This window comes from Xenia sp. Carnegie-2017, unplaced genomic scaffold (assembly GCF_021976095.1).
Source record: "Xenia sp. Carnegie-2017 unplaced genomic scaffold, XeniaSp_v1 HiC_scaffold_24, whole genome shotgun sequence".
NCBI lineage: Eukaryota > Metazoa > Cnidaria > Anthozoa > Malacalcyonacea > Xeniidae > Xenia > Xenia sp. Carnegie-2017.
In genome coordinates, this window is record NW_025813487.1 from 19,034,040 (window position 1) to 19,055,766 (window position 21,727).

The window sequence follows — 21,727 nt, forward strand, 5'->3', positions numbered from 1 at the left end:
TGATCTAAAATTTAAAATTCAAAATTCTACGTATTTGACAATTTCAAAACTTTATTGCAAAAGTACTAAATATATAAGTTCGCAACTTACAATTCACTATTATTTCAATGGATTTTTCGTCAATGAAACGTGGATCATTAAAACTTTCAGCTTTACATCTGCAACTTCCACGATCATTTGTTGAGGCACCAGGGATTACTAAAGTCGCACTTTCAACTCCAAATCCACGAACTGTTGTGTTATCTTTATCAAACCATGTGACATTAGCAGGAGGGATACCTCCTTCACCTCTACATACACATGACACACTATCACTTTCATTCACAAGCAGAGGAGATGAACAGTTAATCGACACTGTTGGTTTAACTGAAATTAAAGACAGAATCATAATAATAGTCATGATAGAAACAATAGGGTATTTAATTGTAAGCGTCAGTGAGACAGGGGTAAAAACCGGAAAAGGAATGTCGCATCTGTAAAGAATAAAATTTATTGTTGTATGTGCTGTGTATGTCAAATTTGATTGGTTTATTCGTAGTCACATGATATAAAATAAACGCAATGTTTCTCGTCAGGGAAACAAGTGAAAAATTGTTGCGTGCTGATTTTAATATCATATAAAAGCATTTCGCCTTTATAGCATTTAACAACAAAATCTCGACGGACAAATCTCCACCGAAAGAGACGTTGATTTCATTGAAAAGCTGTGAAAATCTATGAATTTTATTCCTATATATAACAAAACACTTAATGTATACTTCCGTGAGAAATACTGAGCTTTGTTTTCCCTCGAATCACATGCAATGTATTGAGACTCTTGGAAAACTAAACTCACTATTTCCCTTGAGAGCATACAATAAGTGTATAACACAAATTCATGATATTTTACCACACGTCAATAATAACAAAGTTGAAGACGAAGTTTTCAAACATCTATAGTAACAAGATGATAAAATATATATCTGCAAAACTTACATTTTACTTGTATTTCAATGGATTTTTGATCTCTGAAACCTGGATCATCATAACTTTGTGCTTTACATTTGTAACTTCCACCATCATTCAATGTAACATTAGTGATTACTAATGTCTTATTTACAACTCCAACATCACCAATTATGTTGTTATTTTTATCAAACCATGTGACATTAGCAGGAGGGTCACCTCCTTCACCTCTACATACACATGACACATTATCACCTTTACTCACAACCAGAGGAGTTGAACAATTAATCACCACTGTAGGTTTTCCTGAAAACAAAAGCAAAAAAATTTAACTAATTATGCTAAAGAAAATGGATGCTGAAACAAAAAATAAAGTCTAAGGGATTTTTCTGAAATTGCAAGTGTTTAATAAACTTCCAACTAATAGCTGGAAATAGCAAATATTTCTGTCACAATTAATGCAACGCAACAAGAAGTGATATAAGAACATTCTCCCGTTAAAAATATTTAACAATTTTTGGATTAAGTTGAGCATGATATAAAAGAATATTCAGACCGAGGTCAATTGGATATCTACCGAAGCAAATCTGAGGGGGATAGCGCTGACTGCAGTCTGATTGAAAAATTTTTGCGGTTCGCTTTCGTCTATTTCCTGTAAATACGCGATGAAAACTCTCTGGACAAACAGTTTAACACTTTCGGCGTCTTTTCGTCTATATTCCCGATAATTTGAGCAGAGTAAAACACTTGAAAGTCTCGAGGAAGATTCTACCAAAATATTTCTTGTATATACAGTTGTCTCATAAAGAAAATTCGTCACCTACAGGTAATTTTCAATTTTTTCTAGGTGATAGTGTATTGACAATTATTTGAAGGCTTTTAGACAATCACAATCGAGATTGCATCACCGTTGTATTATAATAATTAAGCTCAACTAGCACAGATCAATATATGAACATTTTAACCCTAACCCTCACACCCCTTCACAAACAACCAAAATCTTCCAACGTGATCGTTAATGAATAAAATCAATAAACCCGAAAATAACCAAGACACGCTCTTGAATTGAGCTTTTACTCTTTTACAGGTTTACATTATAATATATGTATGACGAATTAAACATGTTTGGCTGGTCTGGGGTGTATTCTATTAGCTTTGCAACTGCAAAGAAATTGACTTAAGAGTATACGTACATGATGAATTAAATATAGGTCAAAGTGTCGTATGGGTTTGAGCGAAGTTGAATATGAAGCATTATAATCACATTGGTGTACTATAAATTAAACGGACACAGGAGAAACTAAAATGAACTACTCTTGCATGTACCTTGTCGTTTTGGGTTCGCGTTGATGACAACATAACAAGTGTGACTTTTTCCACCGTATAAAACATACTTGTAAGGGAAAAAGTGTTGTCCGATTCCAAAGCGAGTAAAACGTGTAAGATAATACTTTTCTACTCTTTCAATTATGTACTTATGTGAACACGTGAAGTTTTCTGGTTCTTTCCATTTTGCGGATGGAGAATAAAGAGAATAACGATATCCGTAGAATGGCGCAGTAACGTTCATAATAAGCGGGCTGCATCCACATGTCCCTAACAAGAAATTAAGTTATCTTTAACTGGTTGTCCAGAGAAAAAGAACAAGTAGAAAGTGACACTCATTTGGCCACAAAATGTTACATACTATTCACATTGAATCGAAAGTCCTCCTTAAACCCAAATAGACAATAACTATACAGACTTTATCATATAACAGCATATATTACTATTTTTGGCACTACCGTCATATTACTTTGCTTTTGTAACTAGACAGAGGAACAATGAACAGGAGATTATGCTGCGTCAATGCTGTGAAGCTAGTGTATCCAAATCAGTTGAGTACTTTAACATGTACCTTACGGGTTCAAACCATTTACTTTAGGTACCTTACTTTATTGCACTTTCTAAGAACACGGTTTCAATTACATATTTAAATTAAACAGTACCTCAGTAATATAAGTGTTGTGATTGTTTGCCAAGTACATGGCCAGTTGATGTTCTGTACTTACTGTAAACTGAACTGTTGTTTACTTTACCTTCAAGAGGACATATTTCACTAAACATTTTAAATCGCTCCAAAAGATATTTCTTCTCCTCAACACAACAACGTGTACGAGTATTGTTGCATTTTGAATCGATTTCGATTTTTTCCGCCACAAATTTCTTCCATTCTTCCTCACAAAACTCAAGCTTTTCATTCCAACCCATTTTCATCGTGAATCCTTGACCAAATAACAGCCACAATAACCACCATATCATTAAACTCATCATTGCATAGATCCAAGGATATACAGTAAAGCTCTAAATTATAATTGATTGTTGGATGTATGTACGTTATCACAGAAGACTTTAAATTTATATTTAGATCGACAATGACTACGTCACAATTACATCTGTGATGCAAGCAGATCACGATCAAAACGTATTTTTGAGCAATATATGAGCATTATCTAAAAAGTCATTTCAGCAAAATTGTGTAGCGAGAAAACTGTTCAGAAATAGATCGAGTTAGTCTCATATGGCTGCATGATGGCTCTCTTATTGGTAGCCACTGTAGCTATTATATAGGTACGTGGTTATAATTTTCTTAAAATAATGAAACTTGGTTAACTTTCAATTTATGCTTTATTCTTCTTACTCGGTTCAATCTAAATTTCAACTTTTTGTGTTTCAAGAGATTTATTGAACGATGAAAAAATGCCTTTTTGTGGATGGCGCTAAGGAAGTGAAGAAAGCGAGATCAAATTAAAATCAAAGCATTTATTTTAGATACAATAGATTAAAAACCCAAGACGATGTTAAAATTCTTTCTCTGAATATGAAATGAACAATTGTGCATGCAGAGCTTCCCATTAGCTATTTCATTTCAATTTCCTGTTATGTCATGATACATGTAAAAAACCTATGAAATCATAGAGCTTTTTTTCTATTGGGGAGGAAGAGCTTACGAAATAAACCATCGTCGATATTAAGGGCAGTTAAGTAGTTTTGGGTTTCAGCGTTATCTTGAGATTGCTCAAATTCTTTTATAAAAATTTACAGAAATATCACAGAAAATCTTGAAAATGGTTTGCAGCTTTTTACATTTTTCCAAGCTTTTCGTTACTCCTTTGTTTGCAGTTATTTGTGGAGTACTAACTGTCAATGAATACTCCATAAGAATTGAAAATGTCAAGCGGATTTCTTTTTAATTTTTCGCAGGTTCCGCTGAAGAACGAATATATTTACAGAACAGTGGAATAGGGTTTGTTTTCGATGTAGTTGAGAGATTTGAGCGAAAAATATGATAATACATAAATATACGAATCAAAATATTAATGTGAAACCTGTCCCCATTGTGGTAAATGAAAAAATCTCTCCATTTACTATAAGAATCAAATCATTTGGGGGGCGGAAGTTGTGCGGTGTTTGTATTAACACTTATTTGCCAAACTAAGTCAAAGAAAAATTTTGCTGTATTAAATGTTAACAAAGCATCGAAGATAAAGAAACTTCCATTTTACTATCAACTACATCACATCTTACCTTTGTTCTTTTATTAATTGAAAAGCGGACACAATAAGGCAACTGAAGCAATAAACCCTAAACAAACAGAGAAAAATTAAGATACATACAAGTCAGACGAACAACAGAGTTGTGGCTTTCGCAACGTTTTACTTGCAACTGCTGGCCAAGGCTGTTTCCTCGAGTGTGTAGTGCCGTATTGAGTATATACAAACACTCATGCCATCTGCCCCAGTTATTCAACATTTTATAGAATTTGTTTTGCGTCAAATCCTATACATTACGAATCAACAATAATACTTTAAATGTTTGGAAATTTGGATGCTGTGGTTGGTTGACGAAGCAATGTTATAGAAGATAATGTTATTGATATTTTAGAGAATTACCTCTGTTTATAGCTACGAAGCAGGGGCGGATCTAGAGTATGTCAAATCCGTCGCGCGACTAATGTTTGAAATTAAAAAATAACCTATTCATATTAATTAAAAATTCATCAATTATTCTTACTTATTATCGCATTTACTTCGTGATAAAAATCCAGCTTTATAACCCCTTTATTTATTATTGAAAACTAATGACTAATCCAAAGGAATATCTCCTTGCTAACCAGATCAGTTGAATTTTAATTGACCTGGAATAACCGACTGATAAGCGGTGGCTTGACTATTGAGCTCTATATTAACTGGAGGAAACGTCAACCAAATTACTATAAATTATTAGCGCAGCCGCGTGGTCAAAAACATGGCGGATTTTGGTTTTCAATGTCAGCGGAAAGACGCGGGCTGATAAAATAAAATTTTTTTCGCCCACCCTGATTTGACAACCATAATTGCGATTATGTAAAATTTCAATGCGAAGCACAAAAACTTTTAGAAATTTTATTTTTAAAACATGCTGCAAACTTGTTTGGTGTACGGATGCTGAAGTAATGCCAGAAAAGGAAACATTTCATGACACCGGTGAGCAACGTAAGATTGTTTACCATTTAAAGTGTTCAGTGTTTTGTTTTAAGTCAATACTTGAAGTGTGATGGTATATATTTTGTGAATGTTTTTACTTCTAAGTTATAATTTAAGTTATGTATATCCAGTCTTATTTGTTCTTTACCTAATTGCTTGTTAGACGAGGCAAAGCAACCAATTCTTATCGAGATATGCATGTCTTAAAACTCCTTGTTTCAACTGACTTTACCTCCAAAAAATAGAGGATTTTTTCATGATATTTTTCTGAAAACATGAAGCAAATATTAAGAACAGAGCTGTATTGAAATCAAATGCAGTGCAGGATTAATTAATGAACTTTTTGGTGCATGTCGTACAATAAAAAATACCTGTATTAAACAGCTAGCCTGGACAATTTGACAGATTATGAACAATCATGATGATGGTGTTTAAGGGTTTGCTTTATGCTAAAAGTTTTATAAATGCCATCGGGTGTTTCTGTAATTGAATTGTTTGTTATAGTAAACAGGTTAGTACATCAAAATCAAGATAAAAACTACTTTGTTCAATAATATGCCAAATTATGCTCCTACCTTGAAATATTTGCTCAAGAAAAGCTAATGATGACATGCATGAAACATTAAATATAGTACTGCATCATCTGTCAAAATCCATACGTTTTTCAATTTCAGGTGATTAAAAATTCACATAAGATGCATTGGTTGCAATGAAGTTGAATGTGGAAGAAGGAAAAATTGATGGCATAGAACTTTTTATGTCTTTTGAAGAATTACGATATCATTTAAAAGAATGAGATAGACTTTTCCAATTATGTATAGTTTCTTTGTACAAAATACTATTTTAGAAAACTTGATTTTTAAGTCATTCACTGATATTTTTACCAAAAGACAAAGAAGAAAAATTCAAAGGCATAATGTAAAATTCAAAAGTTTGTCAAGTTGTTTGAACCTAGAAAAAATTAGTATAGGTACTAGTAATTTGTAAGGACACAAGAGAAAATAGTGCAAGGTTAGCATTTTTGAGAATTAATATGTTCTTCTTGACATACATTACACAAGGCCATAATATTATAAATAATGACTGTACAATAACAATTATACAACATGCTAAAATCTTCACCTACATTATAATTATTTAAACAGGTTTGCCTCATGCAGCAATAAGAAAAGTGTTATGTCAGAGAAACCAATGCACTTTAATTTAAGAAATCATATTTTCAATGGGAAATTAATGTAGTTCTGTTCAGTAGTAGATCCATGGTTGTCAATGACAATCCAGTTTCTAATATCTTGGCTCAAAACAGAACCAGCAACATGATTATAGAATTTCTGAATTTCGTTCTTTTGCTCTCCTAGTTCAAGATATTTTCTTCATAAGTTCTCAGTAGATTTATCAGAATATCATAATACCTTATAAGACACCTAGAATCAATCCTACCAAAAAAACAAAAAAATTTCATACCTACTTATAATATATTTCCAGTCGACTTAAGTCGTAGGGGTAAGCTAACTTTTTCCTTTTTGGACATTTTAACTTAGATTTACCCATCTATTCAAGAAAGACAGTTGCACCAAGCTGTTATCAAACAGTCAAAAACACAAGTATTGTGCATGGGATTATGCATTAAAGCTTAACAACACATTGAAAGTGTAAAGAATGCCGTTTGATATTTATTTCTATCATAGCTAAAGCATTACTTGACAAAATCTACGTTATTTTACAGTAGATTTACCTCATTTAAATGTGTGTGTCTATTTCACAAAAACCTGAAGCATTATTTTCAATATTTTATGCTTACGGTATCGTGGTTGTTTTCGCTGGTTGTCATTGATATAAGCAGTAATAGAGATCCGGATTCGGGAGGGAGCGAATGTTAAAATTTTTCTCAGTGGAAGTTTGACAACCAAAATCCGCCATTACCGTTTTTTGACCACGGGGTCCAGGCCATTGAGCTCTAAAAAACCTGGAGGGGCAAAGGGGCCTGGACCCCGTGGTCAAAAACATGGCGGTAATGGCGGATTTTGGTGGTCAAAACTTCCACTTTAAAAATTTTTTCAATATTCACTCCCTCCTGATTTCTGTTTGTATGAACGAAAACAAGTGAGAAAAAAAACAATTACGATACCGACAGCATATCATGTGAAAATAATGCTTTAGCATTGCGTGAAAAACCCAGTACAGACACACATCAAAATAAAGAAGATCGACGGTAGAGAAACGCATATTTTGGATATAACATTTAAGTTATTTTATGACATTTTAGCCTTTTAAAAGTGAAAATCTAACGGCATTCTTTACTAGACCTGTCAATCTCGTCAAACTTATACATTATTTCATGCTTTTGTATGTTTGACTGTTTGTAAACAGTTTGGTGCACCTATTTTTCTTGCTTCAAATGGATAAATCTGTGTAAAAATGCTCCTAAGGAAGCCAGAAAATGTTTGCTTCAGTCCTATGACATAAGTCAACTGAAAGTTTACCATGGATAAGTATCATAAGTGTATTGTCATTACGTGATAAATCTACTGAAAACTCATAAAGAAAGTATGTTGAACTAGAAGAGCTACAAAAAAGAAAAAAATTCAAAACACCATGACACTGTTGCTTGGTAATTTGTATTTTGTAAACAGCTTAGCAGAATCTTGGATCTATTAATGAACAGAACTACATTAATTTTCCATTGAAATTACAAACTTGGAAACTAAAGTGCATTGGTTTCTCTGACAAAAACACTGTCTATTGCTGCATGAAGGCAAAATAGTTATTTGACAGTGTAGGTGAAGAAATTTATCAAGTTCTATAGATATTATTGTGCATTACTTACAGTTTTTTGGAATTGTGTAATATATGTCATGAACAAGATATAATTTTTCAAAATGCTAACCCCTTCGAGCACTACTACTCTTCTGTTTTGCTTAAACAACTTACAGCTACCAATACTAATTATTTATATGTACAAACTAACATTTGGGAATTAAATGATAAACAACTTGTTAAATCTTTGTATTTTACATCAAGCCTTTGAATTAGTTCCTTTTATCTCTTGGTAAAAAAAATATTGATGAAAGACTTACAAATCAAGTTTCTTGAAAATAGTATTTTGTACAAAGAAACTAAATAATTGGAAAGGTCACATGTTGAAGACAGACTTTGCTTCTTTGACTAGATTGCTTGACCATGAGCAAATTTAAATTTGTTTACAATTTGTTCAAAGAATTCTTTTTATTGATTTCTACTAATTCTTCATAAGACACAAAGAATTTCTTTGCCATCTATTTTTGCTTCTTCTACATTCAACTTCTTTGTAACCAATGCATCCGATGTGAATTTGTGGATCGCCTGGAATCATACCAAGTATGGATTTAACGAGATAAGATAATAATATGTTTAATTTTTCATGCATGTTAATGATATAATCATAAGCTATTGTTGAACAAAAATTTCAAGGTAGAAACAAATCTTAGCACATTGTTCAACACACTACTTTTATCTTGGTTTTGAAGTAGTAACCTGTTTACTATAACAATAAATACTTCATTTACAGAAACGCTAAGTAGTACTTTAAAATTGTTTGCATAAATCCAACTTTCCAATCCCATTATAATTGTCTACACTATACAGTCAGTCAAATTGAGCAGGCAAACAGTTTAATAGTTATTTTTATTATACAACATATACCATAGTTCTCATTAATTTTGCATGGCACTGCATTCAATTTCAACACAACTCTGTTGTAAACTTTCCCTTCATCTTTTCAAAAAAAAACATGAACAAATTCTGCCCCATTTTTGGGAGATAAACTCAATTCAAATCAGGAGAGTTTAGCTTGATGCCTTGATCATGATACAAGATGGATGCAAAACTCGATAAAAATTGACAGCTTCGCCACGTCTGGCGAGCGATTAAGTGAAGAACAAACAAGACTGGACCAAAATAACTTTAAATTAAAACTTAGTAGTAGAAACACTCTTCAAGTATCGTGTTAAAAACAAAATAGTAAAACTAATACTGTGCTACTTACCGGAGTCAAGAAATGTTCCCTTTTCTGTCGCTATTTCAGCATCCCCAAACCACAGAAGTTGGCAGTTTAATAAATAAAGTTTTAAAAAAGTGTTTATGTTAGGAAAATAAATAGTTTTGATGTTTTCTATACTCGCAATCGTGGTGGTCAAATCAGGGTGGGCGACAAAAATTTTATTTCATGAGCCCGCGTCTCTCCGCTGACTTTGACCACCAAAATCCGCCATGTTTTTGACCACGCGGCCGCGCGCTAATAATTTATACTAATTTTGTTGACGTTCCCCTCCAGTTATTATAGAACTCAATGGTATAGGTCAGGCCACCCCGCTTATCGGTCAAGATTATTCCAGATCGTCCACTGATCTGGCTATTGACCAATGAAATAAGCGTTTTTGGCGTTCATAGACTCCTTTATCAGTCGAACCAGTCAAGCCACCCCGCTTATCAGTCGGTTATTCCAGGTCAATTAAAATTCAACTGATCTGGTTACCAACGAGATATTCATTGACTAGTCATTAGTTTTCGATAATAAATAAAGCTGGATTTTTATCACGAAGTAAATGCGATAATAAAGTAAGAATAATTAATGATTTTTAATTAATATGAATAGGTAATTTTTGAGTTTCAAACATCAGTCGCGCGACGGATTTGACATACTCTAGATCCGCCCCTGCTACTTCCATTGTTTATTTATGTAATAATAAAAAGCTATGAGTCTTATATTTTTTCATTTTTAAATAAACAATAATATTAAACTATATTCTTATTAAAACTGTTGCCTCATGTTCAACGTTAAAGATCCTTAAGCAGCCAATTACACAGTTCCGTGAAAATTACACAACAAATTTAAAGCGTATAAAATGAAATTTCCTTCAGTAATATACAACTTAACACCTCACATCTAAAAATGAAATGATTTTTAACTCACCAAAACGTTTAGGCTTTTGCTTTATCAATAAACGGTTGAGGTTATTCAACTTCCTGGTTTAAAATTCTTGTATTCGTCGTCTTTGCGTCGTCAAGTCAGTCAATTGTGAGTTAGCCTCAGTTAGGTGTGTTTGTGTACATTAATGTATATTTTGAGTCTGGGTGGGGTGGAATGTCGGCGGTAGCAATTAGCACTATATAATAATTAATGTAATATCAATTTGATTATGCCTCTAAAGAAACACTTTTGTCAAAAAAAATTGCACATCGTTTTTTCTGAACTAATTCGCACACTGGGCCCATGGAGGTAGGGTAACCCTACCAGAAGGGTTACATTAGCAAGCAAGTTACTCAACGTGAAATTGCTTTATATGTAGCATTTACATGTGTGCTAGGGTAACCCTGAGGGTTAGGGTTTCCATATCAAATTGATAAGGTTACCACAACAGTTGGATAATATTTTTATTTCATAAACCATAAAAATGTTTGAGATAAGGTAATCCCTTTTAGTAGGGCTATGTTTACATCATATCTACTCAACATATTTGCATATCAGGGAAAATAAAGTGCTTCCAAAGCATAAAATTATACACAAGATGCACTACATGATTTTACAGAGACAAACAATAAAACTAGAGCCCATCCACCATCTACAAGGAAGTTTTCGAGATGGCAAAGAAGGTTTTTATTCTATGAATGTTAAGTCGTCATTGAAAAAAAACCACTCAATGTGAATATAATATAATGAAAATGAATTTGAAACAATTTTCAGAGGTCTTAGACTGAATTATGGATCTTTATAAATAGGCCTCAAGGAAGCCAAAATGTTTTATCTGCAATCATGTCTACAGCATGCTGATGTTGCTGTCACTAATAGTAATACACAAACCTGACAATGGTAGAGTCACCCTACACAAAAAGATAGCCTTGCAAGTATGGTTACCCTATTCCCATGTAAACAGGCCTTTATTATTCCAAAGCCATCATCAGAGAATAAATGTAATATATTAATCTAAACACGGTTTTTTTAATATGCACATGAAAAACATGTGACTTTGACGAGATTTGAACTCGCACCTTCGGGATACTAGTCCGCCGCTCTACAGGTAGAGCTCAACAAGTACAAGTACGTTATTCCACTAAAAATACAGCAAAATGTAACATACCCATGTAATTTGGTTTTCTTCCGTGAGAATTTCAGAAAGACCCAATTTCCTGCTTCGCAACGTTTGACGTTTAGCGTTATATAAGTCTTTCGTATGAGCTCTGTATTTTCGTTTTACGCTATTAAATTTTGTGATTATTTTATTCACTAGCGAAGAAGTTATTTACAACAGTCGTGAGTATTCTATGTGTTAGAATTTATTTACAGGCTTTTTATATATTTGGTTAAAGAAGGTACAGTTATTACACAGCGGATAATGTACTTGAAATTTGAGTAGTTTTACGTGATTATAAAGTTAAGTGCGTAAGTTTAAGTAGCGCGTTTGAGTAAGGGGGTGTTTACATGAATCCGTAATGAGTTTCGATCCGGAATGAACTCATTCCTAGTTTCATTCCGGATCGAAATTTACTTTTTATCTCATGTAAACGCGAATTGAGTTTCATTCTGGAATGATATTGTGATTAATGACGAAGCACGCATGTGCCATGGGTATTGTCTTCTGGCAAATTGAAGCTCGTAAGTAAATAAAGAGGCTAAATGGGTTAAAATGAGTGCGAAGAAGAACAACAATTAGTTTCATGTAAACACGGATTGACATCACGTTTCGATCGGGATTGAAAGTCATTCCGGATTCATGTAAACACCCCCTAAGTGTAGGATTGGCTATTTCCTCTATTGCTAATACATGAATCTAGATGAATAATGTACGCACGTGATGTACGTCACTACAGTTTAACGTACGTGATGTCGTTGTTGATTATGCGGTTTCAATGGGCGTATTTCATATTTCTGTGCATATGTTCACTCAATATATTCACTATGGTAATTCACTGGCGTATTTTTATTGAAATGATATAACTGGAATGCTAAGTGGCGATCATTGAACCAAAGTACATTGAATAAAATAGATGTATTTAATCAGTGTGGCCCACCGTGACAAGACTTTCTGAAAGTAAATTACCAAGTCAAACTGCAAAAATTACTAAAATCAATAAAAAATTACCGAATTCGGAGAAACAGTTGTTAAACAAATTCACAGGTTATGGCAAAAAATCAAACGACAAATGCATGTGATATTAGCAGGAGGGTTACCTCCTTCACCTCTACATACACATGACACATTATCACCATCATTCACAACCACATGAGTTGAACAATTAATTACCACCTTTGGTTTCACTGAAATTAAAAACAAAAAATATTCCTTTCTTAAATTAGTTATGAAAAAGAAAATTAATAATGAGAATATTCGTTAGTGTTAGGTGCAATTTCTTAGGATTGTTGGATCGATGCCCTAACCAGTCACAAGCCAGCACAAAGCCCGCTTATCAGTCTCCAAAAGTCCAAATTAGTGGAAATTTTCCACTAAACTGCTATCCAATGTGATTTTTGGATTAAACCACTGCATTGTGAAGCAATTCGCTTAATGAAAATTTCATTTGTAAAAAAGACTTTGATGTTGCAAAAGAACAACAAAATAACAATAATCACTCAACTTTCAAGCTGTATATTAATAATAAATTTTGAAATTTTGAAAGTCAATCGCGTGACCGACTAGACATAAACAATATTGACTTATTATGAAGCCTAAACAACTATCATTGGTCTTCGAAGAACTATAAACAAATCATAGTCATCTAAGGCTCTTGATAACCTATTTAATGAGGATATGCAATTGCCAAAGTTAACAGCTAGGTGACGACAGATGCATACGTCAGCGCAGCAGGCAGCGAAAGGGGCATTTGAGGTGTAGGCTTAAGAGTCAATCATAATTGGCAGATGTAGTCTTTCAGCACAACGAATCTAAATCTCGCAAACAAAGAAAAATATATAACTATCTTCATTGTTTAGCACAATCTTGCACTATCGTGTACAAATGGGATAAAACTGAATAGTCGTAATTTGTTCATGTACAATGTAGAATACTAGCCCAAAAAATTGATGAAGTAAAATTTTAATTTTACCTTTGATGATAGTAAGATTTTTAACATTAGATGAATCATTTCCCAGTCTATTCTTTGCTTCACAACGATATGAACCAGCGTGATTGAAGTTGACAGAGTGAATGATGTATGTCTTATTATTGCTGATAACTGCACCATTATGATAAATAATGAATGTTGGCGGAGGAAAACAATCTGATTCACAAGATATAGTCACTTTATGATCTTTTTTCACTGACATTGGACTGATGGTAATAATGGTTTGTTGTGGTGGATCTATAAAGAATAAAATTAAATTCAATATTCTACACAAACGTTTATAATGAGATCTGAAATGTTGTTGTACAAACTTACAAGTAGCTTTCACTGTTACTTCAATTGATTTTTCATCTCTATAATCTTCATCATCATAACTTTGTGCTTTTTATCTGTAATTTCCACCATCATTCACTGTAACATTAGTGATTACTAATGTCTTACTTACAACTCCAACATCACCAATTATGTTGTTATATTTATCAAACCATGTGACATTAGCAGGAGGGTTACCTCCTTCACCTCTACATACACATGACACACTATCACCTATATTCACAACCAGAGGATTTGAGCAACTAATTAAAACATTTGGTTTCACTAAAAAAAGAGAAGATATCGCTTTACATAACCACTATCTAACAAGAATACAGTATAGAACAAAAATATTTTTAACCATGAAATGTTGAAATGTTTGTTACATCATTTCATATGATGGTAAAAACTGTTTTTTATTGTACGAATCATATTTTTATGATTTCGTAACAACACAACAGATATATGAAACATTTTAAGAGAAAGATGATTTTTTTTCAAAGTAAACATGGGTTTCGGCAATCTTATACCATCTTCAGTACAGAGGAATGAGAAATATATTCATATGAAATATGTTACAGGTATCAAATTACTGAATAATCTAGAGATACGTAGAAATTGAAGATGGTGTTGATGTGATGAATTTGTTTGTTTGACTTTTTTAGTATAGAGAGCTTCTTTAAGTTTTAGAGTAAAATAAAAGGTAACCGATGTCCACGATTCCTTATTGGAATTGAGCCTATTATGTCAGCTGAGAGGTGGGACAAAAAGAAGAATGAAGGAGTCAAATTGCCCATGCCAGCAGTTATTGATCAATACAACAAGCACATGGGTGGAATTGATCTGCTTGATTCATTTCTTGCTCAATACCGTTTCAAGGTAAGATCACGCCGGTGCTACACATATCTGTATTGGCATTTTTTGATGGTGGCAATTGCAAATGCATGGAATTTATACCGGCGTGATTACAGATTGCTGGGATTTCCAATAAAGGAAATGATGAACCGTCGAAACTTTCAGGTATCTGTTGCTTCATCGCTGGTGCATGTAAATGCAAAACGAAAAGTAGGCCGACCATCACCGTTAAGCACTCCATCACCAACCCCGCAACAACCAAAGAAAAAACAGCGATTGCTTACTGCTGATATTCGGAATAATGGCTACTGTCATTGGCCAAAGAAAAGTGAGAAACGTGGACGGTGCAAACTTTGCATGAAAAACAACACAAACACTGTGTGTATGAAATGTGACGTTAGACTTTGTTTTGTTGAGGAACGTAATTGTTTCTATGATTTCCAACAGTGATAGCATTTCGAAAAACATATTTTTTTTCATTCTTAAAAACCTTGTGTTGTGTTGACTAAAAAAATTATACATTTTGCCCTGCTATTTGAAGTGCATATTCTTACAAACCATTCTGAAATGCATAAAGTTATCTTTTATGCCACAATGAGCCCGGTGTTACATATATGTCACGTAACACAATGAGGCTAAAATAGGACCTAACTACAATTTTTTCCCCATTTGAGCAAGTAATGACTCCAAATGAGTAAAAAAGTCAATGGAAATAATTTTAGCTATAGAAAATCACATTGTGGGTTCTACAGGGTTAAAATGATCGATATAAATCATATTGTAATTATATTAAATGTTCAAATAAAAAAATACCAATTTCTAAAATTGATAAAAACACAAAATAATAAAAAAACAGGGATGACTTACTTGCAACGAAAACTCTGACTTTGGATACAAAAGGAGAAAACGGATTGTCCTTTCTTGCTAATTGAAACTCATACGTTCCATCATAACTATGAGTGATATTTCTTAATTGCAGTGTTGAAGGTTTGTAGACGTCATAATTTAAAAGAGTTGGTGCACTTAACTTTGATACAGCACCCTTCACAGACAGTGGCCAAAAGTGTATGTCGTGAACCATTACTACTACCAGCGAAATACCAATCTCTAAATTGCAAATCACTTTCACTATCATTAAATGTCCATATTATATTGTGTGTTACTCCAGGTAGAAATGTAAAACTTGTGCCAGAGGGAGGTGATTGAATAATTCCTATACATGACAAGAAATAAAAGATAAATGTATAAAATCTAATAACGTTTAATTCATTTTCACTCATTAAATATCAATTATTAAATGAAAACAGTAGCAAAGGATAGAAAACTGAAACATATAAAACAAAAATTAACATATAGAACAAGGCTCAGACTTACTCCAATTTAAGGAAATTGCCATTTCAATCGTAGGTGGCCCCCAGAAAATATCCCCGCACCAAATTTATAAATTTATTTTTCAGTGTATGAAAATGAGGGCATTATGTCGTCATTGATAACAATTTATATTTTTCGGAAAAAATTCAAATATCAGAGCCTTTGCTAGCTGAGTAAAATAGTTTAGTGTTATAAAAAAGAGAAGTCGTTCCATTCCTGATGACTTTGATGTTAGTTGAAAACTTAAAAGTAGTTACACATTCCTGGACCTTTTTTTGCTTTTTTTTTGCTTGCTTTGAACTTCTTTGACTGTTTTCTTTAATTGCAACTTATTTTACAAGTAAAGAGATCAAAGGATTTTTTTCAATTTCAGTCACATTGCTAGATGTGTACAATAAAAGGCCCGTTTTGATTTCCAGAAGAGGCCCCGATGTGTCATGAGCAAATAAGTCAGTCTGAGCCATTAAGAAACATAAGAAACATCTTATTAATCATAACAATGACTACCAAAGCTTAATGAGCATTAGGCTCTTCAAATGAACATACAAAGGCAGAGGAATTCAGGTTTTTGAAGGTGTTCCACAATTATACAGAGAAAAATAATGACCTTTAAATAAACTATTGCGGTATTGCAATGATAATGTTGTTAAAGTATAATCATTGTTACTATATATTTATACCAGCTGCTAAATTATTTAAGTAAGTATTCAACTACATGTGAATCAACTTGAGAGAAATTATGAACACCCTAGAGTCTCTGGGTTTCCAAAAAACTGTGTAATTGATAACTAAGTTTTATTTTGGTTAAAATTGAGCTGTACAAACTAGTGTGACAGCATCATGACCAAATGTGATCTTTTACTTACAAGAACAAAACAAGCAATACTACAGAAGAAGCTAAAAGCTCTAAATCCAAAAACGTGGTGGACTTTGAAAATTTAATGAAAAAAAAATCAAACTAAATGACTGAGGTCAATTTCTAATTAACAAAAGATTAAGTGCATTGGTACATGGCATATCGACTTGTTGGTATGAGCATCAATACATAAATAATAACAGACATATAAATATTCAATAATTTATAATTTAGATTTGCAATTCAGCCACATAGAGCTGCATATTTTATAATGATGAAACACATTTGGTATTATTGTACAAGAACAAGTGCTATCACTTTTTACCACAAAAGATTCTGTTGTCGAATCATGAATGAGATATTCTTACTTATTTGCTCAATAATCATTACATGCATGTATTTGGAAGGTAAAGAACACTCTTTGTCTTCTAAAATACTGCAAGGTATTGCTTTTAAATTATTTCATTCAATGCAGAACTGGTTATTGTCATTGTACACAAAATGAAGAGTTAAGTGTGTATTTTAGTCAATATACCTTCAATTTCTAAGCAAATTCCACAGTTTTATTTGACAAAAATAAACATTAACTTCCTTAATGATCTAATAAAAATAATAAATACCTTGACATGTTGAAATCCAAATGAACAAAACAAATGAAAGGAAGCCAAACTTTTCCATCCTGTATTCAGTCTATAAAGGTAAAGGTGAAGATGCAACTTAAGTAAAATCACAGAACTACTACAGAAATATATGATGTATTCCTTCATATTTTATGTTTATTTTTGATTTCCTATCACCATTAATATCAAAGGAAACAAGAGCATCAGTAAAACTTCCTAAATTTAAAATTATTTTTGTTAAAAAACATCCTCTGTTGTTGCCAGTAAAACACGATTTTTTTGTTTTGTACTTTGCAAAAGTACTAAAGAACTTTCCACTATGATACATCTCAGACAACTCTTAATTCCACAGGAAATTCCGTGAAATGTCAATAAAATTATTTACAAATGAACTGAACAGTCAATATTTGATAACATTTTAAATGATTCACTTTACCTTAAACAATACTGAAGTAATTAAGCTGCAGTAATTTCTTAAACAAACCAGCTAATTTTCCTTATTTCACATTATTTCCGGGTCTCATGTTGTGCAAATATTTACATAAGTGAATGAAAAGAATGTAAACGCCGTGACAACTCTGTCATATGTAACAGAGCGATCATATTTTATCAAAACCTGTCTCATGACAAGCCACGCAAATTGCCCAGAGTTGTTTTAAAAACAGAATACCAGCCATACAATCTCTATTCTGTAATTTTATCTTTACATATGACTTAAAGGTGCTTTTAGATGAATGTATAAATTGTGAAAGCATACTTCGACACGCTGTGCCAATATCCATTTCCTAGTTGATTACAATGCTCTTGAAGACGATGAGCATCCACAAGTGGTTTTGTAAGAAAATCATTGTGAAAAATAACATCTGTATAAATCGCTTTTGCTGAAATATTCTTAGTAATTTTCACAATTTTAATGCACAATTAAAAATTTCTTATACTTTGTCTACAAAGAAATCCAGATGGGGAAGGGGGGACTTTGGAATCGCCAGGGGCCCTGGGAAAGCTTGATCCACCCCCCTGCTTACCCCATCTATCTTACCAATGATCTTATCCTGCAGTTTTTAGATGAAAATACCAAACGTGGCTAGATTGAGAATGTTCTTGACGAGTCCCAGGGGGCATGCATCACTGAGAAATTTTTGATTTCGTAAAACAGTGAATCAAATGACAAATAACCAAGTTGTCGTTTAACTTTAACCACTTCAACCCAAGCAACTTCAATTCAGATGGTTGGACTGCGAACTTCTGTTTAGCAAAGGACTGTATATGGATGACGTCAGACGACTTTGCTCTTTTTAATCGAGTATATTAGAAGTTAAAATTGCTTAAAAAAGAGCAAATACCATGGTGAATGGTTAAAATAATAACGTAATAGTTCTTAAAAGAACTGTTTAAAACCAGAACACTAACCCTACAATTCTAAAACAACTGTTTTTAAAGCTGAAAGACACTGTGCATTTAGGCAGACTACTCATCAGAGAAAAAACACCAAAATAAAAACTTACAGGCAATATAAACATTTACTTTCTTTGTGTGTCAGCAGTATTAGCTACGATAGTAAATGTGTAAACACAACTGTTTGATCGACATTCTTTAACATCAGAGTTTCAGGTTCAAAAACTTAAAATGTTAAAGGTGATGAATCGTATCGCGGTTCACCATTACCAGTTATCGTTGCAAGTCGTTGAGCAGCAGTAGCACCACGAGGGATAAAGGACCAAACACGCGCAATTATGGATGAGGTCACATTAAATCTCCATATTGTGAGAAGATCCGGGTAAAAATACAAATCTTTGACTAACCAGGTGGAGATATTATTGAACCTAAATTTATCAATTGGATATTGCTACATCAAAATTAAATCATTTGTGGAAAAAACATAGATGCACAGAATTGAAGTTTTTGTTATTGGTCACAAATACCAAACATTTCTGCAATTGATGGAACGGCTGTGAATATTGTCCTCTGATGAGCATAACTGAGATGTTTGTTTGCTGAAAACTACCATTGATGTTTATGGAATTAAAGCATTGTTTACACGAAGCAAGGATAGCACTATCCATTGTGCAGTGACTCAAACGTTAAAATTTTGTTCACTAAATTGTTTTAAATTGCAGTTTGCTGTCTTCCTAGAAATTTTTAAATTAAAAAATTTCTATTACCGCCCAAGCTTGCTGAAACAAAGCCACTCGATGTTAGCTTGCCTTTGGGGCTAGGTCAAACCTCACATCTACAGTAGACACGAAAATAAAGAAGCAAAAATAATAATGATCACGAAATTGTTTTATTCGTAAACATCCCTTACACTAATGCATATGAAATCATTCAATCGTAAAGAAGCAATTTAAAGAGTTTTCCATCACACTCCTTGAAATTGCTTGATTTTTCTATCTAATTTCTACACTTAATATCTATGTAAATAAAAGTTTAAATGGATTAACCATGATCAATAAAATAATAAAAGTAAAACTAAGATTAAAACAATATTCTATTCAAAATGCTGTGTTAAAGTCAGTGTGTAATGTTGTTGCCTTATAAAGGCAAGTAAAATACACATTCAGAAAAAAAAGCATATATGCCAAGATTCAAGTTTGTTCATGGCAAAAGATTATGTACACAGACACAATCATAAAGTGTTCGGTTTAATACTGTTTAGAGATCAAATCTAGATTATACAACGAAGAACAAAATAAAACTTTATAAATGTAGTAACAGTCTTTACGTACTCTTGTTTTATTAACGACGATCGCCAGTTCTAAAGGAAATTTATAATAAGATTAAACTACCGTAATAAGAGAAAGAAAAACATGTTTTTGGCATTTTTTAAAAAAATATTCAATAAATGAATCTATTTTTACTTTTTTCTTCAACCATCAATTAATGACGTCGAGCTTTGTGGATCTTTTCCAAAAGATAAAACTTACTATTCCTTCTTTTCATCGCCTTCTTTGTCACCGCCTTTCTTGTCGTCTTTTTTCTCGACAGGTGCCAGTTTACTCATATCAATACTGGCGCATTCAGTTGGTGCAGGACGATTTTGGGCCGGGTTTTTTTAAGGGACATCTTTTAAATCAAGTGAGGAGTATAACTACAGAAAAAATACGTATATATTGTCATTACAAACATTGTTTTTTTCTAATATGTTTGAGCACTCTGGTTACAAAACAATCCATACAATGTGTAAACGTACATCCTGTGTCCCAAGTGCAGGAGTCACCATTTTACTATGGTGATAGCCAGGAGGGCACATTGTTATACACTTTGTATATATTTTATCATATATACATATGATGATAAAATATAAGTAGGTTTTTTAATCATCGTAAATGATCTAATAAACCCGTGACGTTAAATAAATTCCATAGCAATTCGAGAGAGGGGAAGGACGTTCAGTTGACACGAGTAGTGAAATAGAGAGAGACGTTTACATCATTTTCTATCACCTTATTGTGAGCAAAACAGAAACAAAGCCAAGACTAAATATACGGTTTCTTAGCCCAATCGATAACACAATTTAAATTATGACAATGTGCCGGGTTTGTCTATTGCAGACTAAGCGCTTATTAGAGACACTCGTCTAATATAAAATCAAGTTTCAATGAAGCAATTCGTATGTATTGTTTTTAAGTGTGTTTACAGGTCTTTGAGAATCAATTACTGCTAAATAATAATAATTCTAAATATCGGGTGTTTTCACATACGAAAAGTCTTTTTACCCCCCCCCCTGCATAATCCCATGATGCATTCAAATTAATCATCGCCATAATCCAACTAAAACAAAATAAATGCACAAATTTTATTTATAAATAATAAATGACAAATATCCACAACAAACCGGATTACCTTCTCTGTTTTCTCTATCAATCGAGGCATAAACAGGTGGTGGTGCTTTACTTGTTGATGGTTTACTTTCATCACTTGTTGATGGATTATTTACTGTTTCATATTGATTACCAACAGATTCATAAGCATTTTCTCTAAGTTCTCCAGCCACTTCGTAATGATTGGGTTGTGCATTATTAGCTCCTGCTAATGGTTCAACACCATTTTCACCGCTGCAACATTAACAACCATGATTAAATTTTGTACACGATATGGACGAAACGAAAAAAATATAGATACAACATTAATACAACACTTCGTTCTGTACGAAAAACAACAGCTTC

At 32.9% G+C, this 21,727-nt stretch overlaps 2 protein-coding genes and 3 long non-coding RNA genes across 5 annotated transcripts in view; all 5 read right to left on the reverse strand.

Annotated features, from left to right (window-relative positions):
* LOC124451689 (carcinoembryonic antigen-related cell adhesion molecule 5-like) overlaps positions 1 to 3,426 on the reverse strand; it is a 33,520-nt gene extending 30,094 nt beyond the window's left edge. Inside the window, exons 1-3 of the mRNA XM_047002295.1 lie at positions 3,024 to 3,426; positions 2,272 to 2,541; positions 976 to 1,251 (exon numbers count right to left, since the gene is read on the reverse strand). Coding sequence (XP_046858251.1) covers positions 976 to 1,251; positions 2,272 to 2,541; positions 3,024 to 3,258 — 781 coding nt within the window. The 5' untranslated portion in view covers positions 3,259 to 3,426. The remainder of the gene's footprint in view (positions 1 to 975; positions 1,252 to 2,271; positions 2,542 to 3,023) is intronic.
* Positions 1 to 21,727, reverse strand: part of LOC124451679 (hemicentin-2-like) — a 140,802-nt gene that overhangs the window by 76,819 nt on the left and 42,256 nt on the right. The gene's annotated exons all lie outside the window — the stretch shown is intronic.
* Positions 10,204 to 11,877, reverse strand: LOC124451744. Its single transcript, XR_006950644.1, has 2 exons — positions 11,567 to 11,877; positions 10,204 to 10,594 (listed from the first exon to the last, which is right to left on the reverse strand). It is a non-coding gene; the product is annotated as an uncharacterized LOC124451744 (long non-coding RNA).
* LOC124451749 lies at positions 14,049 to 18,740 on the reverse strand. Its single transcript, XR_006950651.1, has 3 exons — positions 18,642 to 18,740; positions 15,582 to 15,927; positions 14,049 to 14,144 (listed from the first exon to the last, which is right to left on the reverse strand). It is a non-coding gene; the product is annotated as an uncharacterized LOC124451749 (long non-coding RNA).
* Positions 19,827 to 20,773, reverse strand: LOC124451741. The gene is made up of 2 exons (XR_006950641.1): positions 20,486 to 20,773; positions 19,827 to 20,316 (listed from the first exon to the last, which is right to left on the reverse strand). It is a non-coding gene; the product is annotated as an uncharacterized LOC124451741 (long non-coding RNA).